At 43.0% G+C, this 22,139-nt stretch overlaps 1 protein-coding gene across 1 annotated transcript in view; it reads left to right on the top strand.

Annotated features, from left to right (window-relative positions):
• The window catches only part of COLEC12 (collectin subfamily member 12), a 95,211-nt gene that overhangs the window by 14,188 nt on the left and 58,884 nt on the right, over window positions 1-22,139 (top strand). The window contains exon 2 of the mRNA XM_088527242.1: window positions 1,445-1,495. Within this exon, the coding sequence (XP_088383368.1) occupies window positions 1,445-1,495 (51 nt within the window). The remainder of the gene's footprint in view (window positions 1-1,444; window positions 1,496-22,139) is intronic.

Raw genomic sequence — 22,139 nt, 5'->3', positions numbered from 1 at the left:
TCCCCTGGTGCGGGCAAAAAGTCCGGATGGAGAGTTTCCAAGGGAACTAGCTTCCTGGGCATCACGTGCTGGACGAGCGGCATGAGGGCCTTGGAGGGCGAGCGGCGGCTGCAGCTGCCTGGCGTAGCGTGGCCGTGCCTCATGCGGTGCTGAGTATGCCTTCCCCAAAGAGGGAGGTGATAAGGCTCTGCTGCAATGCAAACAAAGCCAGGCCAGCAGATTTTGGAGAGCAGGGATTTTTTTTTCTTTTTGCAACATTTTTTATCAGCTTGGGAGGCAGGCTTGCCTGTAGACTTTTGGTAAGGAATGCTGCAAAGGTGGTAGCCCCAGCGCAGGGTAGCTTGGTCTACTCACCATGGCCACGCTGACCACCACTTGGGAATAAATGTCCTAAAGCTTGTTTTAAGAGAGCCAGCATAGGATGCTCCACGATGCAAAATGGTGCTTGTGGGAGGGGAAATGAATCTACTTTCCTTCCCTTTAGAAACTGGGAAGACAGGAGATAAAGAAGACTGATCTGAGCTCTCTGCTAAAAACTCAGTTGCATGATACAAAAGCTGGGTCTGGGCTCTTGTCTTCCTCTCTTGCTTCAGAAAAAAAAAAAAAAAAAAAAAAGGGCTTGGTTGTTAGAGAGAGACTGACCACACAAATGCACACTTATCCTTTTTTTCTAAGGTCTTTTCTAAAAAAGAAGTTGTGGGTACATATATTGTGCTCATCCCAGCCTTCTTTGCGGTGTTACTGCTGTTAGAAGGAAGTAGAGAGAATTAAGCTTCAAACAAGATAAATTTGTGATTATTAGCATTTTACTGCTAAGAAAATTAGAATAAAAGGGCTTTTTTTTGTTTGTTTTCTGGCAACCTTTGGAGGTTTCCCATCTTTTATTAGGTTTTGTCTCCTCTACCATCAAATATTGCTATTGCATGCAGGAGGTAGTAGATGGATGATCACAACTTCTGACTTTTCTCCGTTGTTATTTGGCATAGCTACACATTGCAAAGCTGAGCAGAAGTACTGCTTTGTGAGGATGCCTGGGCTAATACACGCCGAGACAGAGCCTGATGGCGCAGGCAGCTCCAGCAGCCGTTGTGAGCAAGCACCTTGTCCTGAGCAGCCAGTGCCCGCTGTGGGTGTCCTCTCCATGAGGGACTGGTCTGCTCCAGCCTGTGCTTACACACCAACCCAGGCCCAGAATCACCTCCAGAGTCCAGACTTCTGCTGGAGATACCAGGGGAGCGAAAGGCTCCAAACTGTTGCCCACATGGTGACAGAGGAGCAACGTGAACAGTGGAGGGGAAGAAAATTCAGCGATGGATAAAATGCCTTGTAAATCAATGACACTTTGAAGTGCATTGTAGTGCACTTGTTGTAGCGCAACCATAGAAAAGGTCTTTCTGTCTTGTCCAATGGAAGAAGTAACCTCTTGCTGTGTCTTTCCTTCCAGACGATTTTGCAGAAGAGGAGGAGGTGCAGTCTTTTGGCTACAAGAGGTTTGGTAAGTGGCAGCAGGTCTTTCAGACTGCTGTTTCTCAGTCCTCAAACAAAGTGAAACAGTTGCTTTTAAAACCTCCCATAGAAGTGTACCTATAGTAGTGGACTTCCACTTCAGTCTGATATATACCCAAAGAAAGCTGTTTTCACGCTTATTTTAGTTTCTTGGTAAACACACTTCATAAATAACTCTGAACAGATACGAAAGGAGATATGCTTAGAAATAGTGTTACGGAAATGAAGTCCACATTACAACAGAAATGGATCTGCTGGCTGTAAATAAAGAGATTGTACCTGATAAATGTCTTCTACCAGGTAGGCTTTCCTTGGACCTTCAGACTGATGTTCAGCACAGTTAGCAGCTATTTTTAGACTGGAAGCATGGGATTTCCCACAGGCTCATGGAAGTTATGTTCACAACTTAGTTGAGAGCCATTCCATGCACTACCCTAAAAAAAAAAAAAGAAAAAAAAACACAAAAAAGAAAAATATTTGGTGTGAATGTATTTACATGCCAGAAGCCAATCCTGTTAACAAGAATCTCTTACCACTGCTTGATCTGTTCCTGACCTGGGATGTAGTGGTACTCGAAAACTGATTAAACTCTCCTGTATGGAGTTCCAGAACTGATTAGGTTCTTCATTGCTCCTCTGTAGAAGTGTGCAAACTTTTGCTTATGTTACCACTGAAAATATTCAAAGATTTGACTTTGTACAGTACAGTATTACATTTTATAAACAAGTGCTTAAACTAACAATTCTACTAAATAGTTTTATTGAAATGATGTCAGTCACCTTCTTTACTTTTTTTTAAAAAATATTTGTTCATAAAAATGGCCATCAAGTGTGAAGAAGTCACTGTGTCTCTGAATAGGGCTCAGAAGTTTTTCAGGCTCTGTGGTTCTCGGGGAAGTATCTCAATGTCAGCAGGCTGCAGCTGGAGACCAGCTGGCTCTTTTCCATCTAGCCACCAGTAAGGTAATGTGTTGGGCTTCAAGCTCTTGTGGTGATGACCCTGTCTTCGAGTAGAGAAAGCACCCGCAGCCAGAAACAGGAGAGGGACTTCTGGGGAGCACATCATGCTAGCCGCCTTATCCACTGTCGATCACTGGGATAAAAGTTCACCATGTTCTTCATTCCAGGGAAGGAGGCTGGAACAAGAATCACTTTTAACAACCCCTTTTGGCAAGCTGATAGGAAAGGGAGGCTGGATTAAAAAAAAAAAAAAAAAAAAGTTCCCCCCACCCCGAAAGAAGCAGGGGGGCAGGAATGTTTGTAGCAGAAGGAGATGCGGTGTTCGGAGGTGGGGATCACATTCGCATGACCCCCTCTACTCCCTGAACTACTCCACTGCTCCCTGCTGTTGAGCTTTATTTTGGATAGGTCAACCAACCACAGAGCCAGCATCTGTGGCTTGGAAAGTCCTGCCACAAGGCTGCACGTATTTTTTTCTTTTCTTTTCTTTTCTTTTTTTTTTTTCTGGATGAGGCCCTAGAATAGCAAGAAAAAAAAATCATGAGAAATGGGAAGAAATGTTAACTGTTCATTTTTGTCACCTCCAGCTGTGGAGAATAAAAAATATTAGGATTCATTAGCACCTATAAAAATAACTTCCCTCCATGTTGTCCACTATCTATCCACCTCTCATCAGCATGTGCTTGCAGTGAACCATAAAAGGTTTTGGTAAGAAGTGGGTATTCCTTCTAAATGCGCTATTGTGGCATAACAGGATACTTTCATGTTCGCTCACTTTCCTTACTTTCTTTCTACTTTGTCCCAGAAACTGTAGTGCTACCCACATGAGCCATATCTTCTCCTCAAAACCTAAAATTGATCTGCACATTTCCAGAAATAGTGTGCCATTGCAGTGGGGGTAAAGGAGGCAGAAGAGGGTGAGCGGTATGGTGGAGGCAGGAGAAGGAGATTTCCCTGTGTCCTTGTTCACTCCCAAACACCACAAAGTAGCAGAAGTTAGTTCCACTTTTAGGAAATAACTGTAATCACTTCTTCATAAAAACAAAATTGCAGTGTTTAGGGAGGTTCTCCTTATGTCTGGAGTGCTTGAGAGTTATACTCCAAATCATCCCAAGCCATTTCTTGGGTTAGGAGAGCTGTGTATATAGGATAAATGGTACCATGGGGTCACAGCATTCACACTAGTCAGAATTTTGTAATTCTTCAGTATCCTGTTCCAAGAAGTCTTCTTTGTTCATGTTATTTTTGGAGAGCAAACTTCCTGTCGTAGCCCTTCCTTGTCTTTCTCAACATAGTGGGGCAGCACTGGGAAGAACTATGCTGACCTTGTTTCAGTACCTCCTTGCCATCAGCATTTCTTCTGTATGCCTACAAGTATGTATGCTTTTGTGGCCTCTCAAGGATTATTTCAGGAAAATGGACTTTGTGTGCGCCCATTTGCACCGTCATCACTGCTTTTCCAGGCAGCTTCTGACTAACACCTCAAGGGAATGGGCAACTATAAGCCTAAGCAGTGTTGGCTATGTTGGCTACTTCATCTGGCAGTAGGCTCCTCCATTAAGCAAGATGATATACACATCCTTTAAAAAGCCCAAATTCACTGACTGGAAATGCCAAGTTGGCATTTCTAGTGGGGCACCACAAGTTGTTACTGGGGCTGAGGTACAACCGAGCAGTTCAAGCTCCTGCCTGAAGAGTAGGAGGCCTCTTGCCCCAACATATATGTCCTCTTTATGCTGTGTCTTCGGTCATAATGGAAGGTAATATGGGGGAAAGCACATGGTAAAAACTGAGCATTGCTATATAAATTCCATATTTTTGCATTTTGAAAGATGTCCTACCCTATATGCTGGCCTGGTGCTGTTGAAATCTCAGTGCTTTTGGTGTATAGCCTGCTGGAAAGGGCAGCAGTAGCAGCTGCAGTTATTTTTTTTGCTTCTGTCATGCAAGAGCTGTTCTGATAGCACAGTGTGATAGGACCAGTCCTTGTGTGTGCCTTCCACATGAGATGTGGTTAGAGTACCCTGTCTCAAGTGCCTTTTACTCCAGCTTTTGGAAGGGGGAGGCCTTGTTTAGATCATAATGTCCTCCAAGAGGGAGACAGCTACAGCACAACTGGTCCATGAAAAAACATGGCTTGCGGTGAGTCACTGCTGGCAGCTGGGAACATTTGTTGGTCAGCATTTGGCATGCAGAGCTTTGACCAAACTGCTTTCCTAGAGTTCAGCTGGAGAGTTTATTCTTAGCTGCCTTGTTGCTGTTGCCTGTAGTTTGATTCAAAGAAGGAACAGATGTGCAAATGGAGGGAGGCATCTTCAGACAAGGCTCGGCTCAGGAAAGAAGCTCTCGGAAAGAAGACTAAGTATTCCCCATTTTGCCAACATGCCCTGCTTCTTCTTTTTCTGAATCATTCTCTCCCTCCCCCTCAGATAAGCTAATGGCAAAGCATTGACTTGCTACTGTTTTCCAGTCAGAGGAAAATTAACTGGTTATATTAAGCCCAGCAAAGCATAGCACACTAACATACTAAGTGACAACCAGGACAAATAAAATTTTGAGATGCTAAAAAAATACACCTGCATTTTTTTCCCCTTTTGAGCAAAATAAAAATTGCTGCAGGAGGTAAGGAAGGTAAAGGAAATGTTCTTTCTAGCTGACTGGCATTAGGGGCTGTTTACTTCTTTCAATGGCTGCCATAGATGTGTGTGGAAACTGTCAAAAGTGCCTTGTCTGGTGACTTGTGGCTCCAGGTTGCTGCAGTGAGAAAGCCCATGACATAGCATGTTTTTTATCATCGTTACTTCATCATCAGTCACTGCTGCAGCTGCTTTGAAGTTATCTGCTCAAGATAACAAGCTAGGCCTCTCCACTGATTTTCCTCTTCCAGATTGCTGCTAGTGTTAACCCTTTCTTCAATCAGCTTGTCATCAGTTTGTATGATTTCTTCCCTCTTTGGGAAAGAATCAGTGAGGAAAAGTCAGAACTTTTCAAAATTGGATGTCTTTTATATCTTTCTAGTTAGATTTAAGACCCAAAAGGGATGCCAAACCTCAGGCTTCAGAGCTCAGACCAGTCTTTAGATAGCAGACATCAGGATGAGATCTGCTTACAGCACAGTTTCGACTCTGTCCTCTGAGATTCAGGCTCTGAGCAAATCAGCAGACAAGGGAGTTAAAGGGAATTAATAGTCATTGAGGTGGCAGATCTGGTCTTCTGATTTGTGACATTCCCAGCTAGCAGACACAGAGATGACTGTGGCCTTTTTTCATTTGTTTTAGTGTATTAGAGCTTATAACCTCCACTTTACTGAACAGAGTATTTTAGATACAAATGTGAAGTTTTTCATGCCTAGTTTGAAGCTGTGGCACAACATGGAATATCTAAAAATGACAGGGATGGTCTCTGATCTGATTTGAAGCCCATCTGCAACATTTTAGAAAGAGCTGAGGAATGAGCTGAAAGCCTTGTTGATAAGGAGCAAACTCAGAGGAATCAAAAAACGGAGCTAATATGCTACAGATAAGTTGAAGACTAAACAGCTTGTGTAAGATAGTTACCCCTTTTCCCATGGCAAACCCAGGCAGAATCAGAGGCCATAAACTTGTCCTCCATCATACATCCTATCTTGGTCACCACTTCATCCTCCAGATTATCCATTTCCCTCGGGGATCCATTTCCCTCCTCTTCCATGTCCCTCCTCTTCCCCCACTTCCCTGCCATAGCATTGAGACTTCTGGTAGGGGAACGTCCCCTGTGTACAGTGCACTCCAGCCAGTATCACACAAGGTCAGTATTTGATGGGAGACGAGGGATAAAATTGTCCTTGGGCTCTCTCAAGGAACATAGATACTTCTTTACGTGCAGTACATGAGGCATGCAAGAGAGGACTGGGTCATGATGTCCCTGTCGTGCGGTTATGACAATTTAGTTCCTGTACTTGGAAGTGATGGTGAAATACCATGATGCTGTCTGAACCTTGTAGTGCTTATGGTATGCAGCTAATGTGCAGAGTTTGCATTTGTACAGTTACCACGTTTGCAGGCTACATGTGACCACCAGTCATCAGAAACACGATACTCTGTTAAAAATAAGAACAAATCAGTGTTTTGTTAGTGGATTGGCAAAATTCAGCTGATTCAGTCACAAACTGATTCAACACAGGAACAGCTGGACGCTGGTGAAACCAGTAGGGCAATCCCGTGTCCTTTCATTTCACAAGCTACTTCCTGACCTGGCTGTCACCTCTCTTGGAGATACTGCTCACTGGTCACCACAGGCTCTCAGGGGGATGGCTGGTGTGCAGCTGTTTGTGTTACTGGGTTTACCCTAGCAAACCACCTCATCGCTACACACAACACCTGGCGGTATCACCTGGCTGCTGAAAGATGGGTGCCCAGCACACACATCTGCACGGACCTGGCAGAGAGCCCCATGGCAGGGTTCAGCATCAGCATAAAACTTAAATGCAGAATTTGGGCCCCAGAAGTGGAAAAACCATCCTGTCACACAGTTAAGTGAAGCCTGTTATGTCAAAAAGGGGTGAGGAGAACTCCCTCTCTGACTGCCCCCCCATTTTAAAACAGCCTTGGAAAATATGTTTTTCTTCTTCTGATTGGGAGCAGCTGAGTTAGATCTATTTAATAACTGTGTTCTCACTATATCTTGTTTCTAGTATTTTATATGGAGAGAAGATATGTATTATTTCTCCACCTCTGATAACACACAGTTGCGGAGCTTTAAGATAAAAGCCCTATGAATAGTTTACACTGCAAAATGCAAACTTTGAGACAGAATGCTTTTTTTTTTTTACAGTAGGATTTGTTAAAACATACACTCTTTCTGCCTATAAGTAACAGTTCAGACATGATCATGGTAAGCTTTTGTTGAAGCTCATCTCTTGGAAGTTTGTGATAGTTCAGGAATAGCCTTTACTCATTAGTGTGGCACAGACAGAATGATTTTAGTCTTTATCCCTAGATGAATCTAGTCCATTGTTCCAATCTGTAATAACACACACAAAAAATGTCTGGCACTAGTCCGGCAGCGTGCTACATCCACACAGACCTAAGCCTCTAACGTGAAAAAAGAATCTAAGCTTTAGGAGTATGCCAGCTTTTCTTTATGGCTTGTAAATGCCCAGTGAGGGCACATTCAGATACCACAAACTCCATCATTCTTTAGGCGCACTTTCATACATATACCCGCAAAATTAATAATAATAATAAAAAAAACACGGAGTCACCATTACTCACAAAGCCAGGAAAGTCCATCAAGTTGCTCCAGCTCGTTGATCCGGCTGTATTTATGAAATCATGATTTTGTCTGTGTGTGTCCAGTGGTAATTAAATCCACTCTGAATGGCAGGGCTGGTGTGGCTGCTCATTTTCAGCCAGGAGCTGCCATTTGGCGTGAGCCCTTGGATTGCAATGGCCAGCAAGGCAGAAGAACAGACTGCCAGCCCCGCGTGGTCAGTTGTTAAGGACCATATTTAAGGGTCATTTATGTTGGACTATGTTTTGAGAAGGTTCTTGGCCCTGTGTTGAATTCCATTGGTTTGGATCTGCCCCCTCCAGTCTGCCCCACTGTGCCTAGCTAAAGGCAATTCTCCTTCTAATTCAAACCCATAGAGGCCTCTTAGCAATAGAAGTCACTCCAGCTGCCTGTTCTTATGTAGGGAATCTATTTTCTCTTCGTTATGGGTTTTTATCTAGAATGGCCTTGCACACAATTAAAATTCTTGACATATTTCTTCTTATATTGCATTTGCATGCATGGAATCATAGCTCCCTGAGCCATCTCTGTCTTTTACAGGATATGCTGAAAGGCCGTATGGTCAACATTACCCATGAATTTTGCACTCTATTTTTCATAGAGCTGTAAAATAGGTGTGTGGGCTTAACAGAGTGTTGGATTTATGAATGGAATGAAAAATCTTGGCCACACCATAAGCAACACCTGAGGATTTTGTGTTTATTTTTCTGTAAACTAGCTGGATAAATAATGAAATACTTAGCATCAGTTTGCTGCCAAAACACCTAGGCTGCATACTGGATTATTCAGCTTAATAATGCAACTACTTGTGAAATAAATACCTTAGAAGTAAACTAAGAATTTTATTTGCAGCACGCAGTACTGATCTGCTACCAGGATAAGCAATAACACAGGGAAACTATAGGAGAAATTAAAGACAAGCAATCACAATAAGAAAGGGGAGATAAATAGTTGCAAGTCCTTGTTAGAATAGTCTCCCAGTGATATAGTGTGATTGCAGGACTCATTAGAATTCTTGAAGTCACAAATGAATTTAAGATTTATTCAAAATAAAAGTGAGCAGCTATGGAATATAACTGCTACTATATTCTGCTCTTTACTATGCCCTAATAGCTCCAAATTTGCAGCTGTTGAGATGTTTCTAATTGTACTTTAGTTTCTCTGCATCTGCTTCAGAGCTTGTGCTGTATCTCCCACAGGTGACAGTTTCAAAAGGGACACACTGCTACTTAGTGAAAAAGGGAGCGCTATCTTGCCTTGACACCGTGTTAAACCTTTAGGTTCATTGGTTGTTTTAACAAAATAAAAATTCACCAGGTCAGATGCCGCTTACATCATCCCCCTAGATTCCTTTTTCTCCTCGGGAATTCCCTCAGAGCTCCGGCTTTGGAGCTCCAGCTCCCCATCAGGGAGCTCCAGCACTGGTACTATGTGATGCACCAACAAATGTCATCCCAGCAGCCAATTCTTGGAGTTATGAAGCTTTTTGCGAAAGTTACTCAGCATCTCACCAAGTCGAGTCCCTGAATTTGCAGCCTGTGTAACACATTCTTGCTTCTTTACTTCGCCAGCAAGTTAGGGGCATCAAATATGCTAAGAGCAACAAGCTGGATGTTTTAAACAACTGCTGCCAAGACAAACAGTACAACTTTGCCTGGCAAAGGTGTTGATAGGTGCATGCACTGACTAATGCAGTAAACCCAAACTGTCAGATTAAGAAGCCTCTCGGTGTTTGCCATCTCACTTAAAAGCCCCCGTAATCACTCTGCTTGTTACAGTTAAAGTAACAATCTTGTCCCGTGCTCTCCATTTCAACAGGGTCCCAGTGAAGGGGAAAGAGCAAATTAAGTTGTTAGTACAGTGTTTTGCCTGGTGAACTCCAGGAAGCATTAGCACGAAAATGCCACAATGTTTTGACATAAGATGTCATTCAGTATTACATCAAGCTTCTCCGCTTCCGTGCCACCGGCGCCTCGCTTCCCACGCTCCCGGGGGAGCCGTGCGAGGGAGGTGTGAGACCCCGAGGGCCTGACCGGGCGCTCTCTGCTCTCGCCCCCGTCCACACGCAGCAGCCCCACGCCGAGCCGGCGTCGTGGGACTGGTGACTTCACACACAGAATACGTCACCTTGTTGTCCTTGGCAAATTTCTCAAAGGGCTGATATTCAGAGACCAAATTTTATGGCCTTTCATAGGAAATCTGAATATAGGACTAATTCCACAACTTTCTGGTTGCCTAGAGATCTGCTGTGGGGTGGACATCCGTTTTTGAAATGGCTACAGGACAGGGAGGTCAGTGCCACTTGAAGAGACTTCCAGACTGAGCCGTCATGAAGCTGTGGTCATTTGGCATTACAACACAGGGATCTTCTAGGTATTGCTTTCTGCCTACAAATGCTTTCTGGGGAAGTGCTGCCAGCTGGAGGATGTGACAATGACTCAGTGACAGGAAGGAGAAGCCTCTGAGATCTGACAGGAGTGAGGATGGTGCAAGTAAAGAAGATGAAAGCCTTTTAGGCTGGAGCTTACTCCAGGCAGTAACAACATGTTATATGTGACTTTGTAAATTAAAACCAAATCCAACTTCAGTTAAGAGTCCAAACCAACAATTAGAAAAAAATAGCTAGAATCAAATTTTGTCCCGTCTTGATAAACTTTCTACTCATGGGTAATCCTAAGTGAAGCAGCACAAGAGCAGAGCAGTTTCCATTTGTCCTGTTTTGGGGGGAGCTAAGCAAGGGGATTGACATCCTGGAAGGTGTGGATGGATGTCATGGGAGAGACAGGGGATGGAGGAGCCTTGCAGAGAGCCCAGAGGTCACCGGGAGACGTGTTGTGTAGTTGGGGCTTGCGGAGTTGCATGCTCTGTGAATGCCCTTTGGCTCAGTCAGGTATGCAAAACCCACCAAGCCTCTGCATGAGAGTGATGCCTTAAACAAATAAAAAGTAAATACATTTTTCATGTTTCCATTTGTGACTGTGAAGGGGGTCAGACGGGGGAGTTGCAGGAGGCACAGTGTGAGTCACAGGGTTCCACCTCTCTTCCACTCAGCTAGGGCGCATTAGGGGAGATGTTGTGTCACCAGGCTTGTGTGGACATTAAAGCATTAACAGGACTTTGGGGCATCATTTCTGAGAGCTGTTTCATAAGCCTGTGAAGATGCAGGGCTGCTAGGTTTTGTTTTAAGGGTGTGAGTTTGGAAAATGCATATTTATTTGCTTTATATAGCATGTTTCTCTGTGCTTGTTACCAAGGTCTTGGCCGGGAACATGGAAAATTCTGCTGGGTTTTACATTTTAAATTAGCTCAGGAATGGACATGCAAGACTTTGGTTGCAAGGCTTGTTTAAGCCAGTAGATTATACATTCTGTACTGTTTGACGGCAGAAAAAAAAAAGACATTTATATTTTGTTTAGAGGCTGACAACCTGGGTACACACAGTGCCAGTTGATAACTGAAAGATTGATTACCTACGTGTATTTCTGTATTATCACATAATGGAAGACAATCTGATAGCAAAAAATTGCAATACATTGACCTAAGGGATTTTCTTCCGTCCTCCCCTCTCCCTCGTAGTTAATTGCTTCAGGTGAAAATACTACATATAATGTCCTGTGTAACTGATGATTTCATTTTATCCTGTAAGACTAGAGCTGGGAGAGAAGAGCTCTTGTCCTTAATTAACATTTTGAGCAGTCTGAGGCCAGAATGATCTGAACACCCGCTGTCGAGTTTCAACATAGCATCTGCGCACAGCTAAGATCACTTGTCCCCAGAAGTTATTGCATGTCACTGTCTGTGTGTGCAGATGTTTATATTTAAATGTATGTGCTCAGTTTTCTTTGAATGCATCCAAATTGGATTTGGGTCAGTATATTGGACTACCTGACAGCACGATTTCCAGTATACAAAAAACAGATTCTTGGATGTTTAGACTGCATTTAGGCTCCAACTGAAAGTTCGTGCTCCCAGTGTGCTGGTTATACTATTCCCTGTATTTGGTAAATCAAAAAGCTGCAAGGTAGTTCTTCTTTCCTTGTTCCAAATTCCTGGTCAAGAATAAGAAGTCATCTTGCTACCTTGAGCAATGATGCTGTCTGTGTTTCCCAGAACAGGCCAGCTGAACATTGCTCTATGACTTGCCTCCCTAGGAAAACAGATTTCTGCCTGATTAATGATTAATGCTACTATGCTTAACTTCTTTTACAAATTTATATTAAAAATACATGTTTCAGAGAGAGGCAGATTTCTTTACTAAATGCTTTGCAGAAGACAGGAGAGGCTTGGACTGGAGAATACACAGCATGTCTCAGTTCTAAGGGGAAACAGAGAGACCAACATCTGGTTCTTCTGCTCATTACAGACCATCTGAAAAGCTTTCCAGAATATTAAAAACTTTAAAACTACTGCATCCTCAAAAGAATTGGTTACTGATAGATAAAATGAGGAGAAAACTGTAAGATGTCAGAGTAGTGAGTTCAGAGTGTGTGAGGGGCTGAAGTACTTCACAAAGAGGAGAAGGAATAGACCCATCCTTCTTTGTGGATTATGTCTGTCTTGGGCCATCAAATACAGAACAGGAGTCAAGATCTATTTTTTTTTTTTATAGATGCATAATCCCTGCTTGTTCTATAACTGATAGTCTTTTCTCTATCACAAATCACAGACAGATTTTTTGCAGGCTCCAGAACAGCTTTTAAACTGTATCTATGGAAGATCCCTTCATTTCCAGTTGCTTTTACTGTTCAAGTTATAGTCTGACAAAGTGCAGAATGTTAGAGCTTTATGGAGATGCAGAGAACCCCATGTTCTTTTTTCCTTTTTTTTTTTTTTTTTAAGTAATGGCTGTAGCAATCAGAGGTGGCTGCTGTTCTTTTTCTGTTGATTGAAAGGCTGTCATTATCTCTGTCAATGACTCTGCCCATTCAGTCTATATCTGGACATTTTAGGGTAAAAAAAGCACACCTACGTCTCGGGCTGTCAGTACTGAGGCCCCTGAGATGACATGGCAGAGGAATTTGGTAGCTGCAGGAAATGCCTCCTGTTATCAGAGAGTGATTGTCACCCCATAAACCCCATAAAATTCACAGTTTGCCTTTTGCTTGAGCAAACTTTGACTCCAGGCCAGAGACAGATGAAGAGGCAGAAGGAGGTTTAACCCCTTTGCTCGCTGGGTTTCCATGTCGTGTGCTGACATGCAGAATGAGAAGGTGTTAAGCAGGGGCCACCTTTGCAGCAATAGCCACATCTGCTTCCTTCTTGCAGCGTAGCATCCTGACTCACAAGAAGCCGCTAAATATTCTTGGCAAGGCTCCTCTGCGAAATACAACCGTGTGTGTCTGTATTTTATTCTCAAATGACTATGCAAGAGGTTACTCTGAGCAGTTCTGTGACTTAATACAGAGAAACGGAGCTGTTTTCCCAGCAACAGACCCTCTATAGTACACTTGGTTCGAATTGCAATTAGGCCTCTAATTATGTCTCCAGTGGAAAAAAAAGACTCCTTGCTAAGTCTTTCACTTCATGCAAAGAATAAAGCTTCGCATGCATGAAACCAGATTTACCAAAAACCCGAAGTAATCATAAGAGCTACCAGATGAATCAGTAGTATGTATAATGTATCCTTCCAGTGGGTTTCTAGGTGGCCTAGAAGAGATTAAGTGTCTTTCCAAAAGGAATCAGAAGAAGCTGACTGTAGTTACATGGCATTTTCTGCCAAAGAAATACTCATGTCGCTTTAGTTCTCTTGATTTTGTGCTTGCTGATTACGCTGATGTGGCACTATAATTTAATGCCTTTATTTTTCTCCCTTCTGGGAGGTTTCTAAAACAGTATTTCAGAAAGCAAAATAAGTACTCTCTAATGTCTTTACAGTTGTTCTTCTGGGAAGACTTGTGGTGAGTTAAAAGAAAATACTCAGGGAAGCTGTGAATGGGAGGCATTTCCAGGGTGGGTGTGTTTTGAGGTTTGTTTGGGTTTTTATAATACTCTACTCCTATGTCTTATTTCTTTTAAATAGTTTTCAGATGCTTTCAATACAGGGGAAGCCGAATTAAGAAACTCGTCCAAATTCTAGCAGTTGCGGGCGCTGTGCAGTGCAGCACGGCACAGGGATGCCACTGCCATGGCAGGCACATGATTATGGCAACTCTTTTAGCAGGAAACTGTGATTCTGGTCTAGTCCTGCAGCCTTCGTGCAGACAAATTCACAGCAACAATTGCTCTGGATCCCAGGCACTTGTCTCCCCTTTTGCCAATGGGTTCAAAGTTGAAATGGATTCTTAACTTGACAGAAACTCACCTTTGGAAATGACAGTATCTCGAATGAGCAGATTCCCAGGGAGGACTGAGGGTCATGTTGTGGTCACTGCAATCACATGAGGACCATCCTATTTTCCCCCCAAATACTGTCAGTTTAGAGACCAGGTACTTTACCACCCTTCCTCCTCGTGTTGAGCACCACTTTATGTCGCAGGTGGTATTTATTCCTAAAACAGTCTGCCGCAAAGTTAAGAAAAACAACATCTAAGGGTGAACTGGTACTTCGTGGAATTGGTGGTGTGTTTATACAACCTCGCCTCGGCTATTTGAGATGAAATCCTGCCAGTCCTGCAGAACTGAGCTGCTTTATGAAAGGCTACCTGTCTCCTGCCTGCTAGATATGGCACATCAACTCAGTCACCAAAACTAAGCAGTCAAGGGCCTGGGTATTTTCAGCACTGGACTTAACAAAGCAGAAGGAAGGCAGCTTGATTTTCCAAGCAATGCTCTGAGTTGGAAGTGGGCTCTCGAAGCCCACTTTTGGAAGCTGGTTTGCTACAGGTTGTGCCAGGTGCTGATCGAAGCTTCCAGCGGTGATCTTGTGCAAGGGTTTCCCTTGGACATGGTTCAGTTCGTATTTTGGAGCTCGTTCACAGGCAGCAATATAAATCCTCTGGGTTTATAAATCCTTGCAGCAGCCGGTGTCTGCTAGGGCCATTCCTGCCCGGCGTTGCTCGCTTTTATATACTGTGCTCCACTTCATCAGCACGGCACGGGTGCCTTGCAGGACAGGGTTAAAACCATCTGCAGTTCGCAAGCCAGCGGAGTCCCCAGAGAGGGTGTTAAATCCAGGGAGTGCTGATCTGTTTCCTGTCTTTGTTATGATTTCTCCGCTGTAACCGAATCTCCTCCGGAGCCGCAGCGAAGGCGCGCGAGCCCGGCGCAGCTGTGTCAGCAGGCCAAGGGCCGCCGCCGCTGCCGCCTGCGCGCGCCTCGCGCCCACGGGCCTGCCGAGGGGTTATTAATTTACGGGTTAAGTCCTGCCGCGCTTGCCCTGCAGTCGAGGGGCGCCCGCTGCCTTTGGCGTGTAAAGGATGCGGTGGAAGTAAACGGAGAGGATGTGGAAGAGCGTCTGAGCCCTTAGCTGTCGTCACTGTGTCTGTCTGGCAAGGATCTATCAGCAAGGCTGCAAGTAGAAGTCTTTACTTTTTATAGGGGGCCAAGCCTGGCCCTTTAGGAAAATCCTTAGGAAATGAATGCAGCTTTGAAGAGTCTGCGTGGGGACTCTTTTACATGTTGAACTCCAAAGCTTCAAAAGGCTTCATATTCTTAAAGAAAAGAAGCTCATTATCCACACATTTTTAGTGCATTTTTAGTGGGAGCAAGTCCATGTAGTCCCACAGACATCAGTGAATGGAAGGGCATCTGGTTCAGCAAGAGCCTCAACCCAGGTTGCATGAGGACAAGTCGGGAGTACCCTGCTGAAGCAGCTCTGTGGCACCTGACTTCCCACGCTGGCGGATAACCCAGATACCAGATACACATGCCTAAATTATCCATCTTCTGCACGAACAGCAGGCAGCCTTTGTGCCCACCTCTCCTTGCAAGGGCCATGCATTTGCTTGGGGAGGAGGAATATGGTGCAGATGGGTGGTGCAAGACCATATGCAGAAGCACTTAACCTGCCACACTGCATCTGGGGACCCCTCATCCCGCCTGAAAGCCTTGAGGGCCTCGCAAGCAAGAAGAGGTTGAGCACCACTGAACTGCAGACCTCGCTCAGGCATATTTATGGCAAGCTGTAGCCATGGCAGGGCTGCTTGCAGCCATTTTTGGCATGGCCTTGGTCCATGAGTGCAAGGAAAACTCAACTTCCCCATCTGTTTGTTTTCCTTCTTTCTTCTTCCATGGGTGGGAGCCAGCCATGCCATCTGATCAGCTTTTGATCTTTTCCTAGCATGGCCTGTGTGTTTTTTAACATGTTTCTCTGCCAGAGCTGACCACTACTAAGAGAGAGAAAACGTAGTCAGCAAAACTTCCCCTTCTTAAAATGCGCTGGGTGAAAGTTTTGCAGATTACACTGCTTGTTCTTCAACCAACTTGTAAAGATGCTGCCAGCAGATTTCCAGTAAACAAGACATTTAAGTCAAAGTGACTTCTTTGAAATGCTTGAACTGCGGTGTGTGGAGGGTTTTAGTGAAGATGGGAAAGGGGAGAAGGGAGAGAATCTGTAAATTATACGCAGTTCTTGCTAGTGGAGATAAGATACCCAAAGCAGACTGGTTTTCTCTTCAGGTTATGGTCTGTTATGAGGATTTTGGATTTTCCATGCAGATTTCCCAGGCCTTAAAATGCTGATTATTGCTTTTCAGCTGTGATCACACTAGGTAAAGAAGTGACTCTTTATGGGTTTTCTTGCCTCAAGACCTTTTTGAAAGATCACAGGAGCTGCTTATAGCGTAATGCTGTCATAACAATTCTAAAATGGCTTTTGAAAACCGAGGAGCCTGGAGGATTTTCTCACTCATTCTCACGAATTACAGTCTTGGGTCACAGACAAATCTGCTGTAAATAGGTACAAACCCATCCATTAAAGCAGCATTCACGCTACTACTATTTAAGTGTGAAATTGTTTGGCTAGATTTGTGTCATCCCACTGTTTGAAGAAGGTGAATTAAATAAATCTTGTACTGAAAGGTCTGAAAAGAAGCAGTGTTTTAAATCAAAGCAAAGCCCATCATTTGTCTGCACTGCATTTAGTGAGTTAGCGTTGAAGGTTTCCTAAATAATCACTGTGTCGTGTAGTCCATTAACACTTCCTAAAGGTGCTCAAGGTGCCTCCTATAGAAGCTAAATAAGTTTTAAGATCCTAAATGCCTTTTTTGAGCTGTATCTGGGCATTTTAATTTTGCACACTTTTAAAATTCATAAAAATTAGACTAGCTTGCAATACTATGATACTATAACGAGTAAGTTGCATGGTTTCCTTTCTCCGCATCCCCATCTTAGAAACCCAATAGAAATATATAAAAAAGAGATTGTTAAGACCTATGTAGCATCAAAGTATTATTGCACCTCGTGTGAAGGCTTTAAAGTTTTGCAATAATATACTTGGTTGCGTTTGAGTAGCTTTGCATCAGGTCTCCATAGGATTTACTAAAAATAAAGATCACAGTTCAACATTCAGTACTAGATCATCTCTCTGAGCAATAGTCATAAGAGATTTCGTGTCCCTTTATTTTGCTAATAATTTACTGTTTCCTGCACATTGACTAGATGTGAGTATGTCTTACATTCTCTTTGTCGTATTATTAATTTTTTATTAATAAAAGATACATCGAATGTGGTCATCAGTCACGTGGTAATTAAACGGCTCATAGTTTAGCATGGTTACACTGGGTGGGATATTTTATTCCTCAAAACAATATCCATCTTCATCTCTACTTTACAGTATGTGTTATCCCACTCTGTGGGATATCACTTTTATTGGGGAAAATGATAAAAGAAAGAAGAGAGGTAACTCTGAGTTTGCCACCTCACAGAGCTCCAATAACTATTTGTATTTCTTGCTATGCGTGGAAGATCACATCCATTGCTGCTTGTCATGCTCCAGCTGAGTGGCAAGCACAAACTAAAGGAGAAACAGCAAGGCCCAGGCTTATCCTACTTCCTCTGTTCTGCTCAAAAAAAAAAAAAAAAAAAAAAAAAAAGGGACTGGATGTTCACTTGTTCACTCAGCTCCATCGTGGCAGCCCTTTTTCCTCATCAAGATTTTAGACAGCTCTTGTTGCTGTTTGTGTGCAACAGGTTGGGGTTGCATTAAATTTATGCAACTAGTGACCCGTCTGTGCTCCATGAGCAATGTGCTGGAGCCACATCAGCGCTCCTGGCTAAGCAGCAGCACATTGTGCCCTCCCCAGAGGTTGCCTGTGAGCACCTTGTTTCTGTCTCTGTATAATCGCTCGGGGTGCTGCCTGAAATGAAAAGAGAAAAAGGAAAAATTGAGCCAAATAGTACGACCCATTGCTGAATGCTAAAATGTGGGCCTGAATGCCACCAGCATCCATGAATCACGAGTGCAAACTTGCGCTTGTCCCCTCGATGGCATTTCCGTCGAGTCCGGTGGGAGCGTGATGTGAAAAGATGCCTTTGCTGGGTGCTGCAGAATCAGTGTGCTCTCTGTTAATCAGAGTTGGCAGCAATTAAGAATAATTGAGGTAGCTTTTCCAACTCAGTGATTTCCCTGTAGCTTTTAATAAGGAGGAATCAGGAGGAAAAACAAGCACTGTTGTTCTCTAAGCTCTCACGAGTCGTTTCCGATTGTCTAGAGGCCCAGCCATTTATGAGATGGAGAATTGGCAGTGCTTGGATTGAGTAACACCAGTTTTCTGCATGTCTGCCTGATGACATTTTTGTTTGCATTCTTTAAACATGTGGAATGTTAATTTTTCCCTTTCTTTTTTTTTTTCCCCTGGTGTGGGGTTCTTGGGTTATTTTGAGCCCAGGCCTGTTTTCCTCCATTATGTAAGAAGTCAAGATAATAAAAGTGTGATGTACTTTCCCCTGTTAGTGCCGCAGCAGTGTATGAAGGCAGGACTGTCCAAGCAGAATTCTTGACACAGATTTCTGGTGGGAATAGCCCACTTGCCTTTGAAAACATATTGCTCAGAAAAATTTAGCTATTTTTTTATTATTATTTTATATTATTATCTGTTTCTCATGTGGTGGGGGCAAATAAACGCCATGCACATTGCCAAGGTGAAACACATCTGCAGTGGTGACAGCTCTGATTAAGTGGCTACCTCACCTGCAGTCCCTGCACTGGGCTCTCTCTGCTGGGACCACTTCTGACATACCAAACCTGTGAGTGGTGTCCAGTGGCTGCCAAGGAAAAGAAAAAATGTCCAGAGAAAAATTTCTCTCGTATTGCTCTGTCCCAAAATGTGATTTTTTTTCTCTTTGTTTTGGCCTAAATTCAGAACCCTAGAACATATATTTCGAATGGCTGGTGAGAGTGGTCAGGGCTGGAAGGATCTGTGTTAATGGTTCATCATGTTGCCTATGCAGTCAGAAGCCCCTTGTTTCCCCTAGGCAAATGATGCCCTTGAGTATCCCATGTCTCTACACTGATAGTCATAATCACACACATCTAAAAATCTGGGTCCTCAATAGCCTTCACAAAGCACAACTAAAATTGCTAATTCTCTGCCAAGTTCCCCTCTCAAGTACAAACACCACTTTATAAAATGGCGTGTTATTTTTTATTGTTTTACTCAAGCACAGTTTAGGTTCTTTAGAATAATTTGGGGTCAGTGATGAGCTGTGGCAGTAGGTAGCACAACAATAGGAGAAAATGTTAGAGGAAGCATCCTAGGAAAAGGATGGCCCGTTTCAAATATGAGAGGGAGGCAGATGCTGGCAAATTCTTCTGGTTTCCCACAGCCACAGCTACATGAATTGTATTTTTCTCTTTGTGGACGTCAAGACTTCATGAGCAAAGGCTTGTGGTTAGATATCTGTCAGGTAAAGCATGTATGGTTTTAGAGAGCCTGAATGCTCGTTCTATATGTACCTGAGATACATATATATGTATTTCATCTCATAGATAAAGCAAGTAGAATTGAAGGTCTTCATCTCTGTTTAGCTGCTGCCTTGAAAAATACTTCCTCAAAATAGATTTTTCATGTTTAAATAATAAACTGTGCTCCACCTGCCTTGGCTGGGCATAGATGTGCATAATTCCAGTCGTCTGTGCTGTAGCTTGGCTCGGGTTTCACGTTCATTACATGCTTGGAGTTTGATTTTCCAAGCCCCGATGAAACCAGGCCTGTGGCTCCCTGCAATACTGGAAAAAAACAGTCAGCCCCCTTGGCTGATGTGTTTATATGAATAAATATAGGAAGAGCTGTAACTGGACAGAAGCTGGTAGGAGCTGGTGGTTGAAAGCAAATCTGTGTCCTCAAAGTAAAACCTGTAGTGATGATGACACAGATCTCCACTCAACAAGAATGCACTGGCTGGATCTCCACTCTTGGTATTCATGTCTCTTTTTGGGTATCTAAAACTCTTCCTCAGCACCTTCCCGTCGTCCAGCTCAACACAGGAATTGTTAAGTAGACCAAAAACTTTGCCATCTTCGTCCTTGCTCTGAATGCAGCTTTCACTGAACGCTTTGCAATAACTATTGCACAGCAAGCTTTGACTCAGGGAGACATAGAATAACTCGAGTTCCTCCAAATTAGAGATTGTCCTCAGCACAGAAGAAAGGAGAGCCAGAATGCTCGTCCCGCTGATTATAAATGGGTGTTTTACCTGCAGATTTCTTCTGCATGTTATTGCTTTTAGTGCTCTACAGCAGTGAGTTCAAGAGCTTAATGACAGACTGAAAAGATACTTTTTCAATCTATTCTCAGCATGATTAATATCGCCAATATTTGTGATCTAGTAGATGTTTCCAAGCAGCAGATACTTCCAGCATTTGCCTCTCATTTTAGGGATTACATATAGTAAATATGATTGCTTTGCACAAGGCTAAATTTCATCCTGAATTCCAAGTATATTAGTTTGTTTTTATAAGGAAATACCTCTGTTCAAAGAGAATGGCATGCTGACATATTGATCTAATACTAGACCTTGTCCAAAACTCTTGGATCTTTTGTCCCAGAGAAAACTCTGGCATTTTAATGTTTTTCTTGCCCCTGCCCCGCAAAGAGAGGAGGCTGTAAAAAGAATCATCATGACAGTGCTTTATAATATTTTATTTTAAGGTCTTCAGTTGAACTGATATTTCAGAATTCCTGAAATACTGAGATATTCTGCTTTATCGCAGGTCAATATTAAATTTTTGTTGTTGGGTTTCATGGAAAATATGGATTAGATAGATAATGTCTGAGTTCTCACCAGGATACTTGGCTTCCTCACCAGGGATGCATAGGACTGTCCTGAAAGAAGACCAGAGAATATTTGTTAAAAAAAAAAAAAAAAAAACACGTTTGGAATTGCCTTATTCTGTGGAAACAGTATTTTACGGAAAAATTCCATTGGCTTTAATTTCCAAATGTTTCCTTCTTCATTATGATTTAGTCAGTGATACTCTATTCTAAAAATATTGCAGAACATTTATATTATGCAGAATGTTTGTAACAACTGTATGTTTCACATGTGCACAAAAGTTGAGAAGTGATCAAAAAGTCTCAAAGGTCTCATGCTTGCAGCCAACTGCTATTCCCTCTATAACATCTAAATAGTGTGCTGTTGTTGTTGGTAATGATGCTTATTTCAGTAGCACCTGCTGATAACCAAAACTTACACTATGAACTGAGCAGATATTAAAGAACTTTTAGGCTCAGTAGCTGAGACGACCAAATAGCTAATAAGCTACAAGCCAAGGGAATTATGTGACAGCAGCAAATCAATGTCAGCTCTGCCAGCTTCCAGGTAGGAGGCCTGAATAGATCAGATATAAAGGGTAATCCAGAGCAATTCAGTCAATATTGAGGTAGCGTTTTGTGAGCATTCATGATTCCATCATACCATCTGCACTTAATGACTAAGTCACCAAGACTTCATAAACAATAAATAAAGCAGTTAGTTTGTCAGAACAACTTTATGCATTGACCATCCTTGCCTAGTATAAGCTTTAAAATCTGGAACCCACAAAGGGACATACACTGAGAGGTTCCTGTGTTTTGGGTTTTTTTTTGTCAAACAGACTGTCATAATATATTATGTCTGTCATGCACAATCAAACAATTACCAAGCCTATATCAAGAAACCTTAAAATATACTTTTGAAATGCTTCCAAGATATATCCTAGGTACATCCATGGGAATAGAGGATGAGGAAGGATCTAACATTCCCATTACTTCTGATCCGCAGAGCAAAAGTTTTGGATCAAGTGATGTGTCTGTGACTACCTCACTGCTCAGCCACCCCACACATATCAGGGCTGTGTTTGCGCTGCATGTTGTCTGCAGAAGCAGGATTTGTTGACAGACGCTTTGCTGCAGCAGCCTCATGAAGAAGGTGTTAAAGCTACTCTGTGTGTCTCAGGCAGGAGGTTAGACAACTCTGTGGCTTCTGCGGTGCCACCCTGCATCCACATCAGCCTCTGTGAGACCTAACTCAGCTCTGCATAAACAA

Source organism: Tinamus guttatus, unplaced genomic scaffold (assembly GCF_059628265.1).
Source record: "Tinamus guttatus ecotype Peru unplaced genomic scaffold, ASM5962826v1 Tinamus_guttatus_pri_ptg000271l, whole genome shotgun sequence".
NCBI lineage: Eukaryota > Metazoa > Chordata > Aves > Tinamiformes > Tinamidae > Tinamus > Tinamus guttatus.
This window is presented reverse-complemented; position numbering and strand designations above follow the sequence as displayed.